This window comes from Leptodactylus fuscus, chromosome 2 (genome assembly GCF_031893055.1).
Source record: "Leptodactylus fuscus isolate aLepFus1 chromosome 2, aLepFus1.hap2, whole genome shotgun sequence".
NCBI classification, from domain to species: Eukaryota; Metazoa; Chordata; class Amphibia; order Anura; family Leptodactylidae; genus Leptodactylus; species Leptodactylus fuscus.
Window position 1 is genome coordinate 276,678,837 of NC_134266.1, and position 19,155 is coordinate 276,697,991.

The 19,155-nt window shown below is 44.9% G+C and overlaps 1 protein-coding gene across 1 annotated transcript; it reads right to left on the reverse strand.

Moving 5' to 3' along the window:
• Positions 1-17,922: 17,922 nt before the first annotated feature.
• On the reverse strand, positions 17,923-18,873 carry LOC142194201 (olfactory receptor 2AP1-like). The gene has a single exon (XM_075263219.1). It carries the CDS (start codon positions 18,871-18,873, stop codon positions 17,923-17,925), a length of 951 nt encoding a protein of 316 aa, XP_075119320.1.
• Positions 18,874-19,155: the final 282 nt, after the last annotated feature.

Sequence of the window (19,155 nt, forward strand, 5' to 3'; positions counted from 1 at the left end):
TTTATGATCTATGATGTCCTTTGGGTACGTCTTCAGGGACTGCAATAGTTAAGATCAATCCAGTCCTTGCCAGGTAACTGTCTACAAGGACATCGCTCCATATACATCGCTGATGTCTCAGGAGTTTAATCAAGAATCCGGAAAATTCTGACTTCAATTGTCTCATTATTAGTGCGAACAGAGATGTAGAAATAAGAGGAAAAAAATAGCAGTTACGGCTGTAATGTGGGCGGTAGAAGAAGGCGGAAGGCGAACCTGGTATATATATATATATGTATATATATATATATATATATATATATATATATATATATATATATATATATCCCTATCTTATAAAAATGAATTCTTGTCTGTCTGTCCGTCTGTCTGTCTGTCTGTACTCTAATGCGAACCAAACGACTGGACCGATCTTCACCAAATTTGGTACAGAGATACTTCAGGTATCCTGGAAGGTTTAAGACGAGACTCCAACTCGCTCGGACGTACCGTTGCTGAGATACAGCATTCCAAATACAGTGCCCCCCCCCCCTTAGCCAATACAAACCTGCAAGTCTTTCACTCATATTCCAACTGCAATACACACGGTCACTCCACATGCACAATACAACACTGATATCCAAACTGAGATACACGCATCAGAGGATTAGATACACAGATCAGCACACAGTATCACACGCCAGAGGATTAGATACACGGGTCTTCACACAGTCCCACACACCAGAGGATTAAATACGCACTCCTGCACACAGTTCCACACACTGAAGGATTTGATACGTGCATTTGCACACATTTTCACATGCCAAAGGATTAGATACAGGCGTCTACACACAGTTCCACACTCCAGAGGATTAGATACGTGCGTGTGCACACATTTGTACACGCCATAGGATTAGATACACGCGTCTGCACACAGTTCCACATTCCAGAGGATTAGATATGCGTGTCTGCACACAGTTGTACATGCCATAGGATTAGATACACGCATCTGCACACAGTTGTACATGCCATAGGATTAGATACACACGTCTGCACACAGTTCCACATTCCAGAGGATTAGATACGCGCATCTGCACACAGTTGTACATGCCATAGGATTAGATACATGCGTCTGCACACACTACCACATGCAGTAGGATTAGATACGCGCGTCTACACATAGGTCCACACGCCAAAGGATTAGATATGCACGTCTGCACACAGTACCACACAGGGGAGGATTAGATACGCGCGTCTACACACAGTACCACATGCCATAGGATTAGATATGCGCATCTGCACACAGTACCACATGCCGGGGGATTGGATACGCGCGTCTACACACAGTTCCACACGCCGTAGGATTAGATACATGCCTCTTCACACAATACCATACAGGGGAGGATTAGATACACGTGTCTTCACATAGTTGTACACGCCATAGGATTAGATACACGGGTCTGCACACAGTCCCACACACCAGAGGATTAAATACACACTTCTGCACACAGTACCACATGCCATAGGATTAGATACGTGCGCCTGCACACGGTTCCACATGCCGAAGCATTAGATACAGGCGTCTACACACAGTTCCACACTCCAGAGGATTAGATACACAGATCAGCACACAGTATCACATGCCAGAGGATTAGATACACGGGTCTACACACAGTCCCACACACCAGAGGATTAAATACGCATTTCTGCACACAGTTCCACACACTGAAGGATTTGATACACGCGTCTGCACACGGTTCCACATGCCGAAGGATTAGATACAAGCGTCTACACACAGTTCCACACTCCAGAGCATTAGATACGTGCGTCTGCACACATTTGTACACGCCATAGGATTAGATACACGCGTCTGCACAGAGTACCACATGCCGTAGGATTAGATACACGCGTCTACACACAGTTCCACATTCCAGAGGATTAGATACGCGCGTCTGCACACAGTTGTACACGCCATAGGATTAGATACACGCATCTGCAGACAGTACCATATGCAGTAGGATTAGATACGCGCGTCTACACATTGTTCCACACGCCAAAGGATTAGATACGCGCCTCTTCACACAATACCACACTTTGGAGGATTAGATACGTGTCTCTGCACACAGTACCACAAGCCAGAGAATTAGATACGCGTCTCAGCACACAGTATCACACAGGGGAGGATTAGATACGCGTGTTTACACACAGTACCACACGGGGGAGGATTAGATACGCGCGTCTACACACAGTTCACATGCCATAGGATTAGATATGCGCAGCTGCACACAGTACCACATGCCGGGGGATTGGATACACGCCTCTACACACAGTTCCACACGCCGTAGGATTAGATACGCGCCTCTTCACACAATACCACACAGGGGAGGATTAGATACACGTGTCTTCACACAGTTGTACACGCCATAGGATTAGATGCACGCGTCTGCACACAGTACCACATGCCGTAGGATTAGATACGCGCGTCTACACACAGTACCACATGCCGTAGGATTAGATACACGTGTCTACACACAGTTCCACACACCGTAGGATTAGATATGCGCCTCTTCACACAATTCCACACGCCGTAGGATTAGATACGCGCCTCTTCACACAGTACCACACGGGGGAGGATTAAATACGTGCGTCTGCACACAGTACCACACGCCAGAGGATAAGATAAGCGCGTCTGCACACAGTACCAAATTCCGTAGGATTAGATACGCACGTCTACACACAGTTCCACATGCTGTAGGATTAGATACGCGCCTTTTCACACAATACCACACAGGGGAGGATTAGATACGTGCATCTGCACACAGTACCACATGCCAGAGTATTAGATACGCGCATCTGCACACGGTACCGCACGCCAGAGTCATTAGATATGCGCGTCTGCACACAGTTTCACTTACTGGAGGATTAGATACGCGCCTCTTCACACAATACCACACGGGGAGGATTAGATATGTGCATCTGCACACAGTGCCACACCAACAAGGATTGGATACTTGCATCTAAACACAGTACTACACGGGGAAGGATTAGATACAGCTTTACTCCAGGTATCCATAACAACTGATCACAGGTTTTTCACTGACATCCCAAATGAGATACACATAATCACATGACGCTTATGGACATACACACAAACAGCATACAAAATACATCAGTGCAAAATTGGACAATTCTTATGGGGCCACTACACAAACATAAAATGTAATATACCCGTGCGAAGCCGGGTCCTCCCTCTAGTATATATATATATATATATATATATATATATATATATTTATATTTATATATCTCCCTATATTATAAAAATGAATTTCTGTCTGTCTGTCTGTCTGTCTGTGCTCTAATGCGAACCAAACGACTGGACCGATCTTCACCAAATTTGGTACAGAGATACTTCAGTTATCCGGGAAGGTTTAAGACGAGACTCCAACTCGCTCGGACGCACCGTTGCTGAGATACAGCATTCCAAACACAGTGCCCCCCCCCTTAGCCAATACAAACCTGCAAGACTTTCACTCACATTGCAACTGCAATACACACGGTCACTCCACATGCACAATACAACACTGATATCCAAACTGAGATACATGCATCAGAGGATTAGATACACAGATCAGCACACAGTATCACACGCCAGAAGATTAGATACATACGTCTGCACACAGTCCCACAAACCAGAGGATTAAATACGCACTCCTGCACACAGTTCCACACACTGAAGGATTTGATACATGCATCTGCACACAGTTCCACATGCCGAAGGATTAGATACAGGCGTCTACATACAGTTCCACACTCCAGAGGATTAGATATGCGCATCTGCACACAGTTGTACACACCATAGGATTAGATACACGCGTCTGCACACAGTACCACATGCAGTAGGATTAGATACGTGCGTCTACACATAGTTTCACACGCCGAAGGATTAGATATGCGTCTCTTCACACAATACCACACAAGGGAGGATTAGATACGTGTGTGTGCACACAGTACCACACTTTGGAGGATTAGATACATGCCTCTGCACACAGTACCACAAGCCAGAGAATTAGATACGCGTCTCCGCACACAGTATCACACGGGGGAGGATTAGATACGCGCGTCTGCACACAGTACCACACGGGGGAGGATTAGATACACGCGTCTACACACAGTACCACATGCCATAGGATTAGATACACGCGTCTGCACACAGTACCACATGCTAGGGGATTGGATACGCGCGTCTACACACAGTTCCACATGCCATAGGATTAGATACGCGGCTCTTCACACAATACCACACAGGGGAGGATTAGATACACGTGTTTTCACACAGTTGTACACGCCATAGGATTAGATACACGCGTCTGCACACAGTAACACATGCCGTAGGATTAGATACGCGCGTCTACACACAGTACCACATGTCATAGCATTAGATACGCGTGTCTGCACACAGTACCACTTGCCGTAGGATTAGATACGCGCATCTACACACAGTCCCACACTCCAGAGGATTAGATACGCGCATCTACACACATTTGTACACACCATAGGATTAGATACACACGTCTGCACAGAGTACCACATGCCGTAGGATTAGATACACGCGTCTACATACAGTTCCACACTCCAGAGGATTAGATACGCGCGTCTGCACACAGTTGTACACGCCATAGGATTAGATACACGCGTCTGCACACAGTACCACATGCAGTAGGATTAGATACACGCGTCTACACATAGTTCCACAAGCGGAAGGATTAGATACGCGCCTCTTCACACAATACCACACAGGGAAGGATTAGATACGTGTGTGTGAACACAGTACCACAGTTTGGAGGATTAGATGCATGCCTCTGCACACAGTACCACAAGCCAGAGAATTAGATACGCGTCTCAGCACACAGTATCACACGGGGGAGGTTTAGATACGCGCGTCTACACACAGTACCACATGCCATAGGATTAGATACGCCCGTCTACACATAGTTCCACACGCCGAAGGATTAGATACGCGCCTCTTCACACAATACCACACAAGGAAGGATTAGATACGTGTATCTGCACACAGTACCACACTTTGGAGGATTAGATACATGCCTCTGGACACAGTACCACAAGCCAGAGAATTAGATACGCAATTCCGCACACAGTATCACACGGGGGAGGATTAGATACGTACGTCTACACACAGTACCACATGCCATAGGATTAGATACGCACCTCTTCACACAATACCACACAGGGGAGGATTAGATACACGTGTCTTCACACAGTTGTACACACCATAGGATTAGATACACACGTCTGCACAGAGTACCACATGCCGTAGGATTAGATACATGCATCTACATACAGTTCCACACTCCAGAGGATTAGATACACACGTCTGCACACAGTTATACACACCATAAGATTAGATACACACATCTGCACACAGTACCACATGCTGTAGGATTAGATATGCGCGTCTACACACAGTTCCACACGCCAAAGGATTAGATACGCGCCTCTTCACACAATACCACACAGGGGAGGATTAGATACATGCATCTGAATACAGTACCACACTTTGGAGGATTAGATACATGCATCTGCACACAGTACCACATGCCAGATAATTAGATACGCATCTCAGCACACAGTACCACACGGGGAGGATTAGATACGCGCATCTGCACACAGTACCTCACGCCAGGGATTAGATACACGCGTCTGCACATAGTACCACATGCTGTAAGATTAGATATGCACGTCTGCACACAGTTTCATTTACCGGAGGATTAGATACACACATCTGTACACAGTACCACACCAACAAGGATTAGATACTTGCGTCTAAACACAGTACTGCATGGGGAAGGATTAGATACAGCTTTACTCCAGGTATCCATAACAACTGATCACAGGTTTTGCACTGATATCCAAAATGAGATACAGATAATCACATGACGCTTATGGACATACACACAAACAACATACAAAATACACCAGTGCAAAACTGGACAATTCTTATGAGGCCACTACACAAACATAACATGTAATATACCCGTGCGAAGCCGGGTCCTCCCTCTAGTATATATATATATACATAATACCGACATACAGTGATCCGATTACCTCTTCTAAGTGACAAAATAAATCACCGTATAGTAGATAAGTAATGACACCATATAGTGAAAAGAATAAAACTGCCCAATACTGAATGAATAACATGTCTACATGGTGACTCAATACGGTATGGTTAGATACAGCAGGACACGGAGGTATATACAGGCTGTGTATGGTATATAGCAGTACATTTACCACAGATGTTACACCTGTAGTCTGGATACAAGTTGAGATACGGCATGACATGGAGGTATATACAGGCTGTGTATGGTATATAGCAGTACATTTACCACAGATGTTACAGGCCTGTAGTCTGGATACAAGATGAGATACAGCAGGACATGGAGGTATATACAGGCTGTGTATGGTATATAGCAGTACATTTACCACAGATGTTACACCTGTAGTCTGGATACAAGATGGGATACGGCAGGACATGGAGGTATATACAGGATCTGTATGGTATATAGCAGTACATTTACCACAGATGTTACACCTGTAGTCTGGATACAAGATGAGATACGGCAGGACATGTAGGTATATACAGACCCTGTATGGTATATAGCAGTACATTTACCACAGATGTTACACCTGTAGTTTGGATACAAGATGAGATACAGCAGGACATGGAGGTATATACAGGCTCTGTATGGTATATAGCAGTACATTTACCACAGATGTTATACCTGGGTCTGTAGTCTGGATACAAGATGAGATACAGCAGGACATGGGGGTATATACAGGTCTGTATGGTTTATAGCAGTACATTTACCACAGATGTTACACCTGTAGTCTGGATACAAGATGAGATACAGCAGGACATGGAGGTATATACAGGCTCTGTATGGTATATAGCAGTACATTTACCACAGATGTTACACCTGTAGTCTGGATACAAGATGAGATACAGCAGGACATGGAGGTATATACAGGCTCTGTATGGTATATAGCAGTACATTTACCACAGATGTTACACCTGTAGTCTGGATACAAGATGAGATACGGCAGGACATGGAGGTATATACAGGCTCTGTATGGTATATAGCAGTACATTTACCACAGATGTTACACCTGTAGTCTGGATACAAGATGAGATACGGCAGGACATGGAGGTATATACAGGTTGTGTATGGTATATAGCAGTACATTTACCACAGATGTTACACCTGTAGTCTGGATACAAGATGAGATACAGCAGGACATGGAGGTATATACAGGCTCTGTATGGTATATAGTAGTACATTTACCACAGATGTTACACCTATAGCCTGGATACAAGATGAGATACGGCAGGACATGGAGGTATATACAGAATCTGTATGGTATATAGCAGTACATTTACCACAGATGTTACACCTGTAGTCTGGATACAAGATGAGATACGGCAGGACATGGAGGTATATACAGGCTGTGTATGGTATATAGCAGTACATTTACCACAGATGTTATACCTGGGTCTGTAGTCTGGATACAAGATGAGATACAGCAGGACATGGAGGTATATACAGGTTGTGTATGGTATATAGCAGTACATTTACCACAGATGTTACACCTATAGTCTGGATACAAGATGAGATATGGCAGGACATGGAGGTATATACAGGCTGTGTATGGTATATAGCAGTACATTTACCACAGATGTTACACCTGTAGTCTGGATACAAGATGAGATACAGCAGTACATGGAGGTATATACAGGCTGTGTATGGTATATAGCAGTACATTTACCACAGATGTTATACCTGTAGTCTGGATACAAGATGGGATACGGCAGGACATGGAGGTATATACAGGCTCTGTATGGTATATAGCAGTACATTTACCACAGATGTTACACCTGTAGTCTGGATACAAGATGAGATATGGCAGGACATGGAGGTATATACAGGCTCTGTATGGTATATAGCAGTACATTTACCACAGATGTTACACCTGTAGTCTGGATACAAGATGAGATACGGCAGGACATGGAGGTATATACAGGCTCTGTATGGTATATAGCAGTACATTTACCACAGATGTTATACCTGTAGTCTGGATACAAGATGGGATACGGCAGGACATGGAGGTATATACAGGCTCTGTATGGTATATAGCAGTACATTTACCACAGATGTTACACCTGTAGTCTGGATACAAGATGAGATACAGCAGGACACGGAGGTATATACAGGCTGTGTATGGTATATAGCAGTACATTTACCACAGATGTTACACCTGTAGTCTGGATACAAGATGAGATACGGCAGGACATGGAGGTATATACAGGCTGTGTATGGTATATAGCAGTACATTTACCACAGATGTTACACCTGTAGTCTGGATACAAGATGAGATATGGCAGGACATGGAGGTATATACAGGCTGTGTATGGTATATAGCAGTACATTTACCACAGATGTTATACCTGTAGTCTGGATACAAGATGGGATACGGCAGGACATGGAGGTATATACAGGCTCTGTATGGTATATAGCAGTACATTTACCACAGATGTTACACCTGTAGTCTGGATACAAGATGAGATATGGCAGGACATGGAGGTATATACAGGCTGTGTATGGTATATAGCAGTACATTTACCACAGATGTTACACCTGTAGTCTGGATACAAGATGAGATACGGCAGGACATGGAGGTATATACAGGCTCTGTATGGTATATAGCAGTACATTTACCACAGATGTTACACCTGTAGTCTGGATACAAGATGTGATACGGCAGGACATGGAGGTATATACAGGTTGTGTAGGGTATATAGCAGTACATTTACCACAGATGTTATACCTGGGTCTGTAGTCTGGATACAAGATGAGATACGGCAGGACATGGGGGTATATACAGGTCTGTATGGTTTATAGCAGTACATTTACCACAGATGTTACACCTGTAGTCTGGATACAAGATGAGATACAGCAGGACATGGAGGTATATACAGGCTGTGTATGGTATATAGCAGTACATTTACCACAGATGTTACACCTGTAGTCTAGATACAAGATGAGATACAGCAGGACATGGAGGTATATACAGGCTGTGTATGGTATATAGCAGTACATTTACCACAGATGTTACACCTGTAGTCTAGATACAAGATGAGATACAGCAGTACATGGAGGTATATACAGGCTCTGTATGGTATATAGCAGTACATTTACCACAGATGTTACACCTGTAGTCTGGATACAAGATGAGATACAGCAGTACATGGAGGTATATACAGGCTGTGTATGGTATATAGCAGTACATTTACCACAGATGTTACACCTGTAGTCTGGATACAAGATGAGATACAGCAGTACATGGAGGTATATACAGGCTGTGTATGGTATATAGCAGTACATTTACCACAGATGTTATACCTGTAGTCTGGATACAAGATGGGATACGGCAGGACATGGAGGTATATACAGGATCTGTATGGTATATAGCAGTACATTTACCACAGATGTTACACCTGTAGTCTGGATACAAGATGGGATACGGCAGGACATGGAGGTATATAGAGGATCTGTATGGTATATAGCAGTACATTTACCACAGATGTTACACCTGTAGTCTGGATACAAGATGAGATACGGCATGACATGGAGGTATATAGAGGATCTGTATGGTTTATAGCAGTACATTTACCACAGATGTTATACCTGGGTCTGTAGTCTGGATACAAGATGAGCTATGGCAGGACATGGAGGTATATACAGGCTGTGTATGGTATATAGCAGTACATTTACCACAGATGTTACACCTGTAGTCTGGATACAAGATGAGATACAGCAGGACATGGAGGTATATACAGGCTCTGTATGGTATATAGCAGTACATTTACCACAGATGTTACACCTGTAGTCTGGATACAAGATGGGATACGGCAGGACATGGAGGTATATAGAGGATCTGTATGGTGTCTGGTCCTGAGGACACCAATGAGTTGAAGCCAGTGATAATGTAGGGTGCCCTCATCAATATTTACCGTGTTCCTTCTCCTCACCCCTCCCCTGTCTCCTTTAACTGTTATCTCTGGAATGCCCGCTCAGTGTGCAACAAACTAGAATATATTAATGACTTATTCCTTAGTAAATCCCTCGGCCTGCTCACCCTTACTGAAACTTGGATCCAGCAGGCAGACACGGCCTCCCCTGCTGCTCTGTGTCATGGAGGCCTACAATTCTCACACACCTCTAGGCCTGACAACAGGCAGGGTGGTGGGGTAGGATTACTTCTGTCACCACAGTGCATTTTTCAGGCCATTCCACCAGTACCCTCACTCACATTCTCCTCATTTGAAGTCCATGCTATCAGACTTTTCCACCCACTCTCCTTACAGGTAGCTGTGATCTACCGTCCACCTGGCTCATCCTACCAATTTTTGGACCATTTTGCTTCTTGGCTTCCCCACTTTTTATCCAGTGACATTCCTACCCTCATCATGGGTGATTGTAACATCCCTATCGCCCCCACTCACTCCCCAGCTGCCTCACAGTTTCTCTCATTAACCACTTCTCTTGGTCTTTCACAATGTTCTTCTTCTGCCGCACATGTAGGTGGAAACACAATTGATCTTGTCTTCCATCGACTCCTCACAGCTTCTTCATTTACTAACTCCGCTCTGCCCTTCTCTGATCATAACCTTCTATCTCTCACCATCAGTGCTCTCTCCCCTTCACAAGATACACCTACCCATCACACATATAGGAACTTGCGTGCTATCGACACCCAGCACCTCTCAGATACTCTACAGTCCTCCCTGTCCCCCATCTCTTCAATCTCCTGTCCCAATCTGGCTACCAGTCACTATAATGAAACCCTTAAAAATGCATTGGATGAGGTGGTTCCCCCCTCCACTCGTAAAGTCCCACATAGGAGGCAGCAACCCTGGCACACGCCAAAGACACGATTTCTCCAGCGATGCTCTAGGTGTGCTGAACGTCTATGGAGAAAATCACGTTCACCTGAAGATTTCCTCCACTTCAAATTTATGCTTAAAACATATAGTTTTGCCCTTCACCTCGCCAAACAAGACTATTTCACCGCCCTCATCTCTTCTCTCTCCAGCAACCCTAAAAGGCTTTTTGAAACTTTTCACTCCTTACTCACACCCAAGGTGCAGACGCCATTCACAGACTGCTGATGACCTGGCCACTTATTTCCATGATAAAATTGATAAGATCTGTCAGGAAATAACTGCCCAAGCCCCAGGTGGCATTGATCCCATCACCTACCATATTAATGATCCCCTCACCAACCGCACTTCAGACTGTCCATTCTCATCCTGTTACAGAAGAGGAAGTCTCTCAGCTACTTTCTTCATCTCGCCCTACAACCTGCAGTACTGACCCCTTCCCCTCGCACCTTCTACAATCCCTGTCGCCTGCTGTCACGACTTACTTTACTAAAATATTTAACCTCTCTCTCTCTCTTCTGGAATCTTCCCATCCTCCTTCAAGCATGCTGTTATAACTCCGCTATTGAAAAAACCCTCCCTGGACCCGTCCTGTGCTGCTAACTACCGACCCGTCTCTAACCTCCCCTTCATCTCTAAACTCTTGGAACGCCTGGTCTATTCTCGTTTAATCCGTTATCTCTCTGCTAACTCTCTGCTTGACCCCTTACAATCTGGCTTCCGCGCTCTGCACTCTACTGAAACGGCTCTCACAAAAGTCTCCAATGATCTCCTGACGGCTAAATCCAATGGTGACTTCTCTCTTCTTATTCTTCTGGACCTCTCTGCAGCTTTTGACACTGTTGAACATCATCTCCTCCTCACTATGCTCCGCTCAGTCGGCCTCATGGACACTGCACTCTCCTGGTTCTCCTCTTATCTCTCAGACCGCACCTTCAGTCTATCATTTGCGGGCTCTGTTTCCTCCCCTCTTTCCCTTGCTGTTGGGGTTCCTCAGGCTCGGTCATCGGCCCCCTGCTCTTTTCTCTCTACACAGCCCCCATTGGACAAACCATTGCCAGATTTGGCTTCAGGTACCATCTTTATGCTGATGACACCCAATTATACACATCTTCCCGTGACATCACCCCTGCACTCATACAGAACACTAGTGACTGTCTCTCTGCTGTCTCTAATATCATGCCCTCGCTCTATCTGAAACTAAATTTCTCCAAGACTGAACTACTACTGTTTCCACCATCTAATAGATCTGTCCCTGATATATCCATTGCAGTCTCAGGCCTTACTATAACTCCTAGGCAGCAGGTCCGCTGCCTTGGGGTCATATTTGACGCAGACCTTTCCTTCACCCCTCATATTGAATCACTGGCACGCTCATGTCACCTCCACCTCAAAAACATCTCCAGAATACGCCCTTTCCTTACCAGAGATACACTAAAGACACTTATTGTCTCTCTGATTCATTCTCGCCTTGACTACTGTAACTCCTTACTAATCTGTCTTCCCCTCACTAAATTCTCCCCTCACTAAACTCTCCCCTCTACAATCTATTCTGAATGCAGCGGCTCATCTATCAGTATAGATGCTACAGTGAGGCCTCCGGTCTGTGGCGGTCACTACAGCGAGGCCTCCAGTCTGTGCTGGTCACTACAGCGAGGCCTCCGGTCTGTGTCGGTCACTACAGCGAGGCCTCCGGTCTGTGCCGGTCAGTACAGCGAGGCCTCCGGTCTGTGCCGGTCACTACAGCGAGGCCTCCGGTCTGTGCCTGTCACTACAGCGAGGCCTCTGGTCTGTGCCGGTCACTACGAGGCCTCTGGTCTGTGCCGGTCACTACAGCGAGGCCTCTGGTCTGTGCCAGTCACTACGAGGCCTCTGGTCTGTGCCGGTCACTACAGCGAGGCCTCCGGTCTGTGCCGGTCACTACAGCGAGGCCTCCGGTCTGTGCCGGTCACTACATTGGCTGCCTATTCATTATAGAATAAAATATAAAGTTCTCCCCCTCATCCACAAGGCTCTCCATAATGCCGCACCTCCCTACATTTCCTCCCTCATCTCTGTCTACCACCCAACCCGTGCTCTCCGCTCACTCAATGATCTAACACTTACATCCTCTATTATCAGAACCTCCCCCGCTCGTATACAAGACTTCTCCCGAGCTGCACCACTTCTCTGGAATGCTCTACCCCGGACAATCCGATTAACTCCCAATTTCTACAGTTTCAAGCGCAAATTAAAGACGCATCTTATCAGACCAGCCGATCACATGTCCTAATGTAAACCCTTCCATACCGTCATTAGAATTCCCAAAATTTAACCCTCCTCTGTCTCCGCTCCCACATTTCCCCACATGATATGATGTCATCTCAGGATAACTTTATCTGTCCAGGCTCCATCCACATGTTACAAGACACGACTAGTGACGGCTCATACAGTATTGTTTGTGTAATGAGTCACCTCTATTACAAAATTGTCTGACCCCTGTATAAGCAATACCGCCCCTGCTACCTCTTGTGTCACCGCCTCTACCTCATAGATTGTAAGCTCTTGCGAGCAGGGCCCTCAGTCCCATTGTGTGAAATGACTTTCTTTGTAATGTATCTGTCTGTATCTGAACCCTATAAATTGTACAGCGCTGCGGAATATGTTGGCGCTATAGAAATAAAATGTATTATTATTATTATTATTACCTCCCTGCTTCACCACCCGGCCGCTGTCGATGTAGTGACATTTCTATTTTAAATTTCAGATCAGACCCGGTTCGTCCCGTCACCTTCACTGTTGCACTGATATATTTTATTACTCTAATGCATCAAAAATGAAAAGTAAAGTAACTGCAGTTATACTTGATGGAAAGTGTCTTCCATTTTCTGTAATCAGGTTCCATGCAGACTTAGTTAACATAACATAGTTACAGACTACATACAAACCTTGTGACGTCTGGTTTAGCAGTTTCTCTATTCCAGTGTATAAGCTTTATACAACATACATTTACAGGGCGACTTATCAGTTTTTTTTTGGGGGGGGAGGGGCGTCCTGACCTCTCATCTCATCTCCATAAACACAGGGACACGTGACTTTCTCTTTCGCCCATAAATCCTCCATTAACATCTGAGATGATGCATCTGCCATCTTGTGTAATTTCACTAAAATTTTGAAGTTAATCCTTTGCCTAATCTTTTAGCTACATTTTTTTCTGATCCTTGTCAGTAACGCCTTCGCTCTCAGTGATGCATTGCACCTGACTGACTGTAGGGGGCAGTGCCAGAAGAATTATTTCATATCCAGTCCTCGTATCCTATGAATATTCTTATAGTGCAGTTTTTCTTTTTTAATAAATTTGCAAAAATACACTAGGGGATAGGGCCTGCATGACAGGGGGAGGATTAGGTAATAGAAACTTGTTAAGAGAAAGAAAATGGGGGTGGAGTTAGAGGTAATAAGGGGGGTGCAGGGGTGAATCTGGGGTCAGTTGGACAGTTGAAGCAGAGGAGAAGTGGCAGCAGACTTAACTCGTGTGATGGCCGACTTGGAGGCGTTGATGGCCATGGTAAGGGCTGTGGCAGCAGTAGACAGTGGTCAGGTGTTGGAGGAGAGGCTCCTAACTGCAGTGCAAGAGCTCCAAGGCCAAGGACCTTCTCCCCTGGTCCAATTCCCCTGTGCTTGGCGGTCTCGGCCAAAACAGAAGCAGATGACCAGGAGGTGCTCCAGGAGCCCCAGACAGGACCCTCCGGCTCTGAAGGCCCAGGGCAGCCCCTCTGGGTCATGCCTGGATGGCAGCAAGAATCCTTGTTAGAGCCATGGTCATCTGGAGGGAGGCAATGTTGACGCGTCCACTTCCTCTTCTTCAGCTAGAAGGACCTGTGCTTTGGCTGGGGGACAAGCCCGGTGCATGAAGTATGTGGGCAGAAACCACCCTCTAGGTGCGCTCCTTGACCTGATGTTAGCACGAACTCTGCGAGTCCCGGATGTGACATGGCCAGTACTTCCAGCATGGTAGAACTTTGGGAGGCGGGACTTTGGGCCTGGGCCAGAAGAGGCCGGCTGAAGATGGTGCCAGCAGCTCTTCCGCAGGGCAGTGTTCACACAGCTCGTGGGGGGCTGCTGCTGGGACCCTAGTCGAGCGTGCTTAGATTCCAGCACTGAAGAGGGTGAGTGCACCCAGGAAGATGGCGCAGAGGACACACATCCCACTGGAGCTGCAGTTGCTTGTCCGGGTTTCCCCCTGATGCAGCCAGGAGAGGAGACTGGAGCTCTGTCTTTTTCTTCTGTGGTGGGCTCTGCGGGTGGTTTGGGGGGTACTGTGGGGCTCGGTGGCATTATTGGCAGTGCTGGACCCGTTGGGGGGGAAGCTTGTCAGGCTGCTACAGCAGCTTGTGGGTGACTGGTCTGGGATTACTGGGCTGTGTTGACTTGGGTTGGTGTGGACAGAGTCTGAACAGTGGCTGAGATCAGGACTAGCAATGCACATACATAGTCAGAGCAAAGGTAACTAGTCAGGGCAGGTAGAGTTCATGCAGAGAGAGGAAACAGACACGTCAGTGAGGTCAGGACTGGCAGCAAAGGCTCAGTGGTCAGGAACAGTCCAGAGTTTGCAATGGATATTAAGAAGTGTATACAGCTCAGCAGTCAGGAACAGCCCATCACTGAGTAGTGAAAGGTGTATATAGCTTAGCAGACAGGGGTGAGGTCAGGTATAAAAGCCGGGCTCAAATATTCAGTACAGCAAACCAGGAACAGAACACCTATGGCAGGAGCTAGCAAGATAGGAACTAAAGAAGGGAAAACCAGTTGATAACAAACAAGGCTCATTATGAATTTTCCAAAAATTTGGGCTTTGGCCTTTCTGGGGCCCATCACCTTTCTGGGGCTCTGCTGCAGGGTCTGCCTCATTTCCTGGGCACCCCCAGTGTCTTCTGGCCTCTTCTGTGATATCTGAAGCCCAGGGTCAAGAATGAGGCCATCGTCATGTGGGAAGAGTCAACTGATATCACCCAGAAAAAGAAGGAGCCATGTCTGAATCTTGGGGAAGTGAGGATAGGTCAGTATGAGAGGAGTTTTGTTTTCTGCACCTTTTCTTGAGCTCTGTTTATTATACTCCGGATATGAAGAGACTCCAAAGTATAATCAAAGAATTTCTGCTTCAGATTGGTATAAAACTAAACTTGCAGGTAATTCCTGAGAATATTTGCAAAACCAACTTGTAAGGTTCACCCATCTCTACTAGGGACTCATTGTTCAGGAAGGGTGTGGCTGGTGAGGCAAACCTTCATACATATAGATTGTCAGCAGACTTGGATTGACCTTCACCCTCATCTTGGCTACATAAGGTGGCATCTGACTATGTGACTAGTGAGGAGCTGAGGTTTCCATTCGGCACAACAATGTATTATCAGCGGGTTGTATAAAATGGAAGGAAAATTTACTTTTCTGTATCAATTAGAAGAGTCATATGACACTAAAAAATAAGTTAATGTGTAAATTCTATTATCAAACACATTTTCATAAATAAGTGAATAACTTTTTTGTAATATATTTAATGTAACAAAAATGCTTCTTTCTCCATTTATTATGCTGCGTCCCTGTTTTCTGTTTATAGTTAGTCTATGGAACATAGAGGTCTATGGAAAGAGGAGAGGAAGAGACATACACACAATAAAGGCAACAAATTATTGATTAGATAGCTGCAGCTCCCTCCTCCCCCTCCCCTCTCTACAAACGTATGAGAATGAGTGAAATAGAAGGGGAAGGAAAACAGTCTGAGAAATGGAGAAAGAAGCATTTTTCCTTAATAAGCTATATTACAAAACATCTTATTGTCACTTGTGCTCTTCATTTATAAAAAGTAGTGATGGGAATACTTGCAAGTTTTGGTTCAGAACAAACTGATTTGGTAGATAATGAAAGTGCTGTTATTATATACTGTATACAATATATAATAAGTGGAGGCCATGGAGAGGTGACATAGGTCATATACACAAGGTGAGAGGATATTGAGATGACTGCCAGGATATCCATCTGCATAAAGACCTGGTGATCCGTCACAAATGTATAACCTGTAAAGTAACAATTGGAAGAGAAATAAGACGTAATGGCAGGGCCAGACTACAAAGGGAATGTACGTAGTCTGTAACCACAGAAACACATGAATGGGACAGTCAGATACAGACATAGTTACAAAGTTTCTTTATTTGTTTGTCATTTGGGATGTACCATCTATACTAGTACAGGTCACATGGGTGGAGCTTCTATTCAATTTCATCATTCAATTTTGTACTATATATATGTTTTTTTATATCTGCTCACACCATTCCAGAGGCCATTCAATAAGTAGAGACAGCAAACCTAATATTGGTGACAATATGGAATACTGTAAGGTAGGGATCTGTAGGTGCGTCTGATCTCCTATCTAAGGGGACTGGTCTATCTCTAGCCAGGAAGCCCTAGTACATCTAACAGACCAGGATATCTCCACTAGGTTCCTATCCTGCCCTGTCCACTGTCTAAAGAGTAGAAAGAAGGGTATGAGAGCTGACATGCGCCATCCGAGTTGGGGTGCATTTGTGGCCACTCTCTATAGGTGCAGTCCAGTTAGTAAACCTGGGCCAGTATGAGATACTTAAGAGGAACAGTGTCAAAAGTGGTAGAGTCAGTAGAGTAGAAGGTCCACCACTTAGTAGATGGATGGAAGGATGTCCACCTACTTGGTCACCTACTTTAGACAGCTGTCGGCCAAATGAATGGCGTGAGCAGTTGAAATTCTAACTACTAGATGCTTATGTCACCCAACAACTACCATCTGGGGAGAAGAGATTGGTCTCCAGAGACAGTAGATGAATGGTCAAACCCATCAAAATTGGTAGCTTTGGCCATTATACAACTAATGTATAGCAGACTTTGGGCTTAGCCTTTCCCAGTCCCAATTATTATGTAATTTTAAGTGGTAAGTGCCTTTTAAGAATATCTTTTAATAAATTTTTAATCTCCTGGGTCCTTAAGCAATATATTATCGGGTTGGTCACGTGAGGTAAGAATGTATACACGCAAAGGAGCAAAAAATTGACATCTGCATTAAGAATTAATTGGGTCTGGTTCATTATATGGACAGTAAGTCTTGGGATGAAGTATATAGTGATCACTAAGAGATGGGTGGAGCAGGTGTAGAAGGCTTTTTGGCCGTTTCCCAAGTGGGTGGAAGAAGACACGATCCTTATTATAGCAATATAGGAGAATATAATGAAGCATAAAGGTAAGAGCAGGACGACCATTGCTGTAATGAAAACCACACGTTTAGAACGTGAGACGTCTCCACAAGCCAAACTATGGACAGTAGAATTGGTACAAAAACAGCCGAGGATTCTTGTCCGACCACAAGCGAATACTAGAGTAATGTTCATAGAAATAGCAATCAATCCTGCGATAAATGATCCAAAAACACATAAGATACAGGCTACGGCCATATGTTTGTTGCAAACTATGGAGGAATAATGAAGAGGTCTAGAAATGGCAACGTAACGATCCATGGCCATCACCATGAGGATGAAAGCATCAAGAGTTCCCAGGTAATGGACCCAGAAGACTTGGAAGAGACATGCTGAGAAGGGCATTGTCTCGGCTTCGAACCAATACTTGGCAATAATTTTAGGCAATGTGATTGTGTCAAACAATAGGTCGGAAGCGGCAAGATTGGCTATGGCCATGTACATCGGCTTATGTAGACTTTCCATCCCAATGATTAAGCCCATGACTGTACCGTTGGCAAACAGAGAAGTGATGTAGACCAAAAACATGACGAGAGATACCGGTATGTAGAACCTCAGCGGGAGACTTGGAAAACCAACCAGCACAATTTCATTGAGTGTAGACTGGTTTGTCATCCTCTAGTCAAAAATTCCAAAAATTGGAAGATCCTAGAAGAAAAAAATTATATGTTAGGAATTTTTTTTTTATTTCTCCATAAGAACTTTCAAGTGAATTAAAAAACCCAATATTGAAAAATGGAGACCTGTATCCTTGAAAGAGTTGCCCAAAACTTCATCCTGGTATATTCTATCCACTGGTCGGTCGGTGGGGGTTCTAGACATCGGACCACCCAGCAATCTCATATTGATGACCTTTCCTAATTGTTTACAAGTTATTGTTATGTTACAGGGAAACCT

Bases quoted from the DNA above. Each gene is read 5' to 3' on its own strand.
- LOC142194201 (XM_075263219.1), bottom strand. From the start codon at position 18,873: ATGACAAACCAGTCTACACTCAATGAAATTGTGCTGGTTGGTTTTCCA.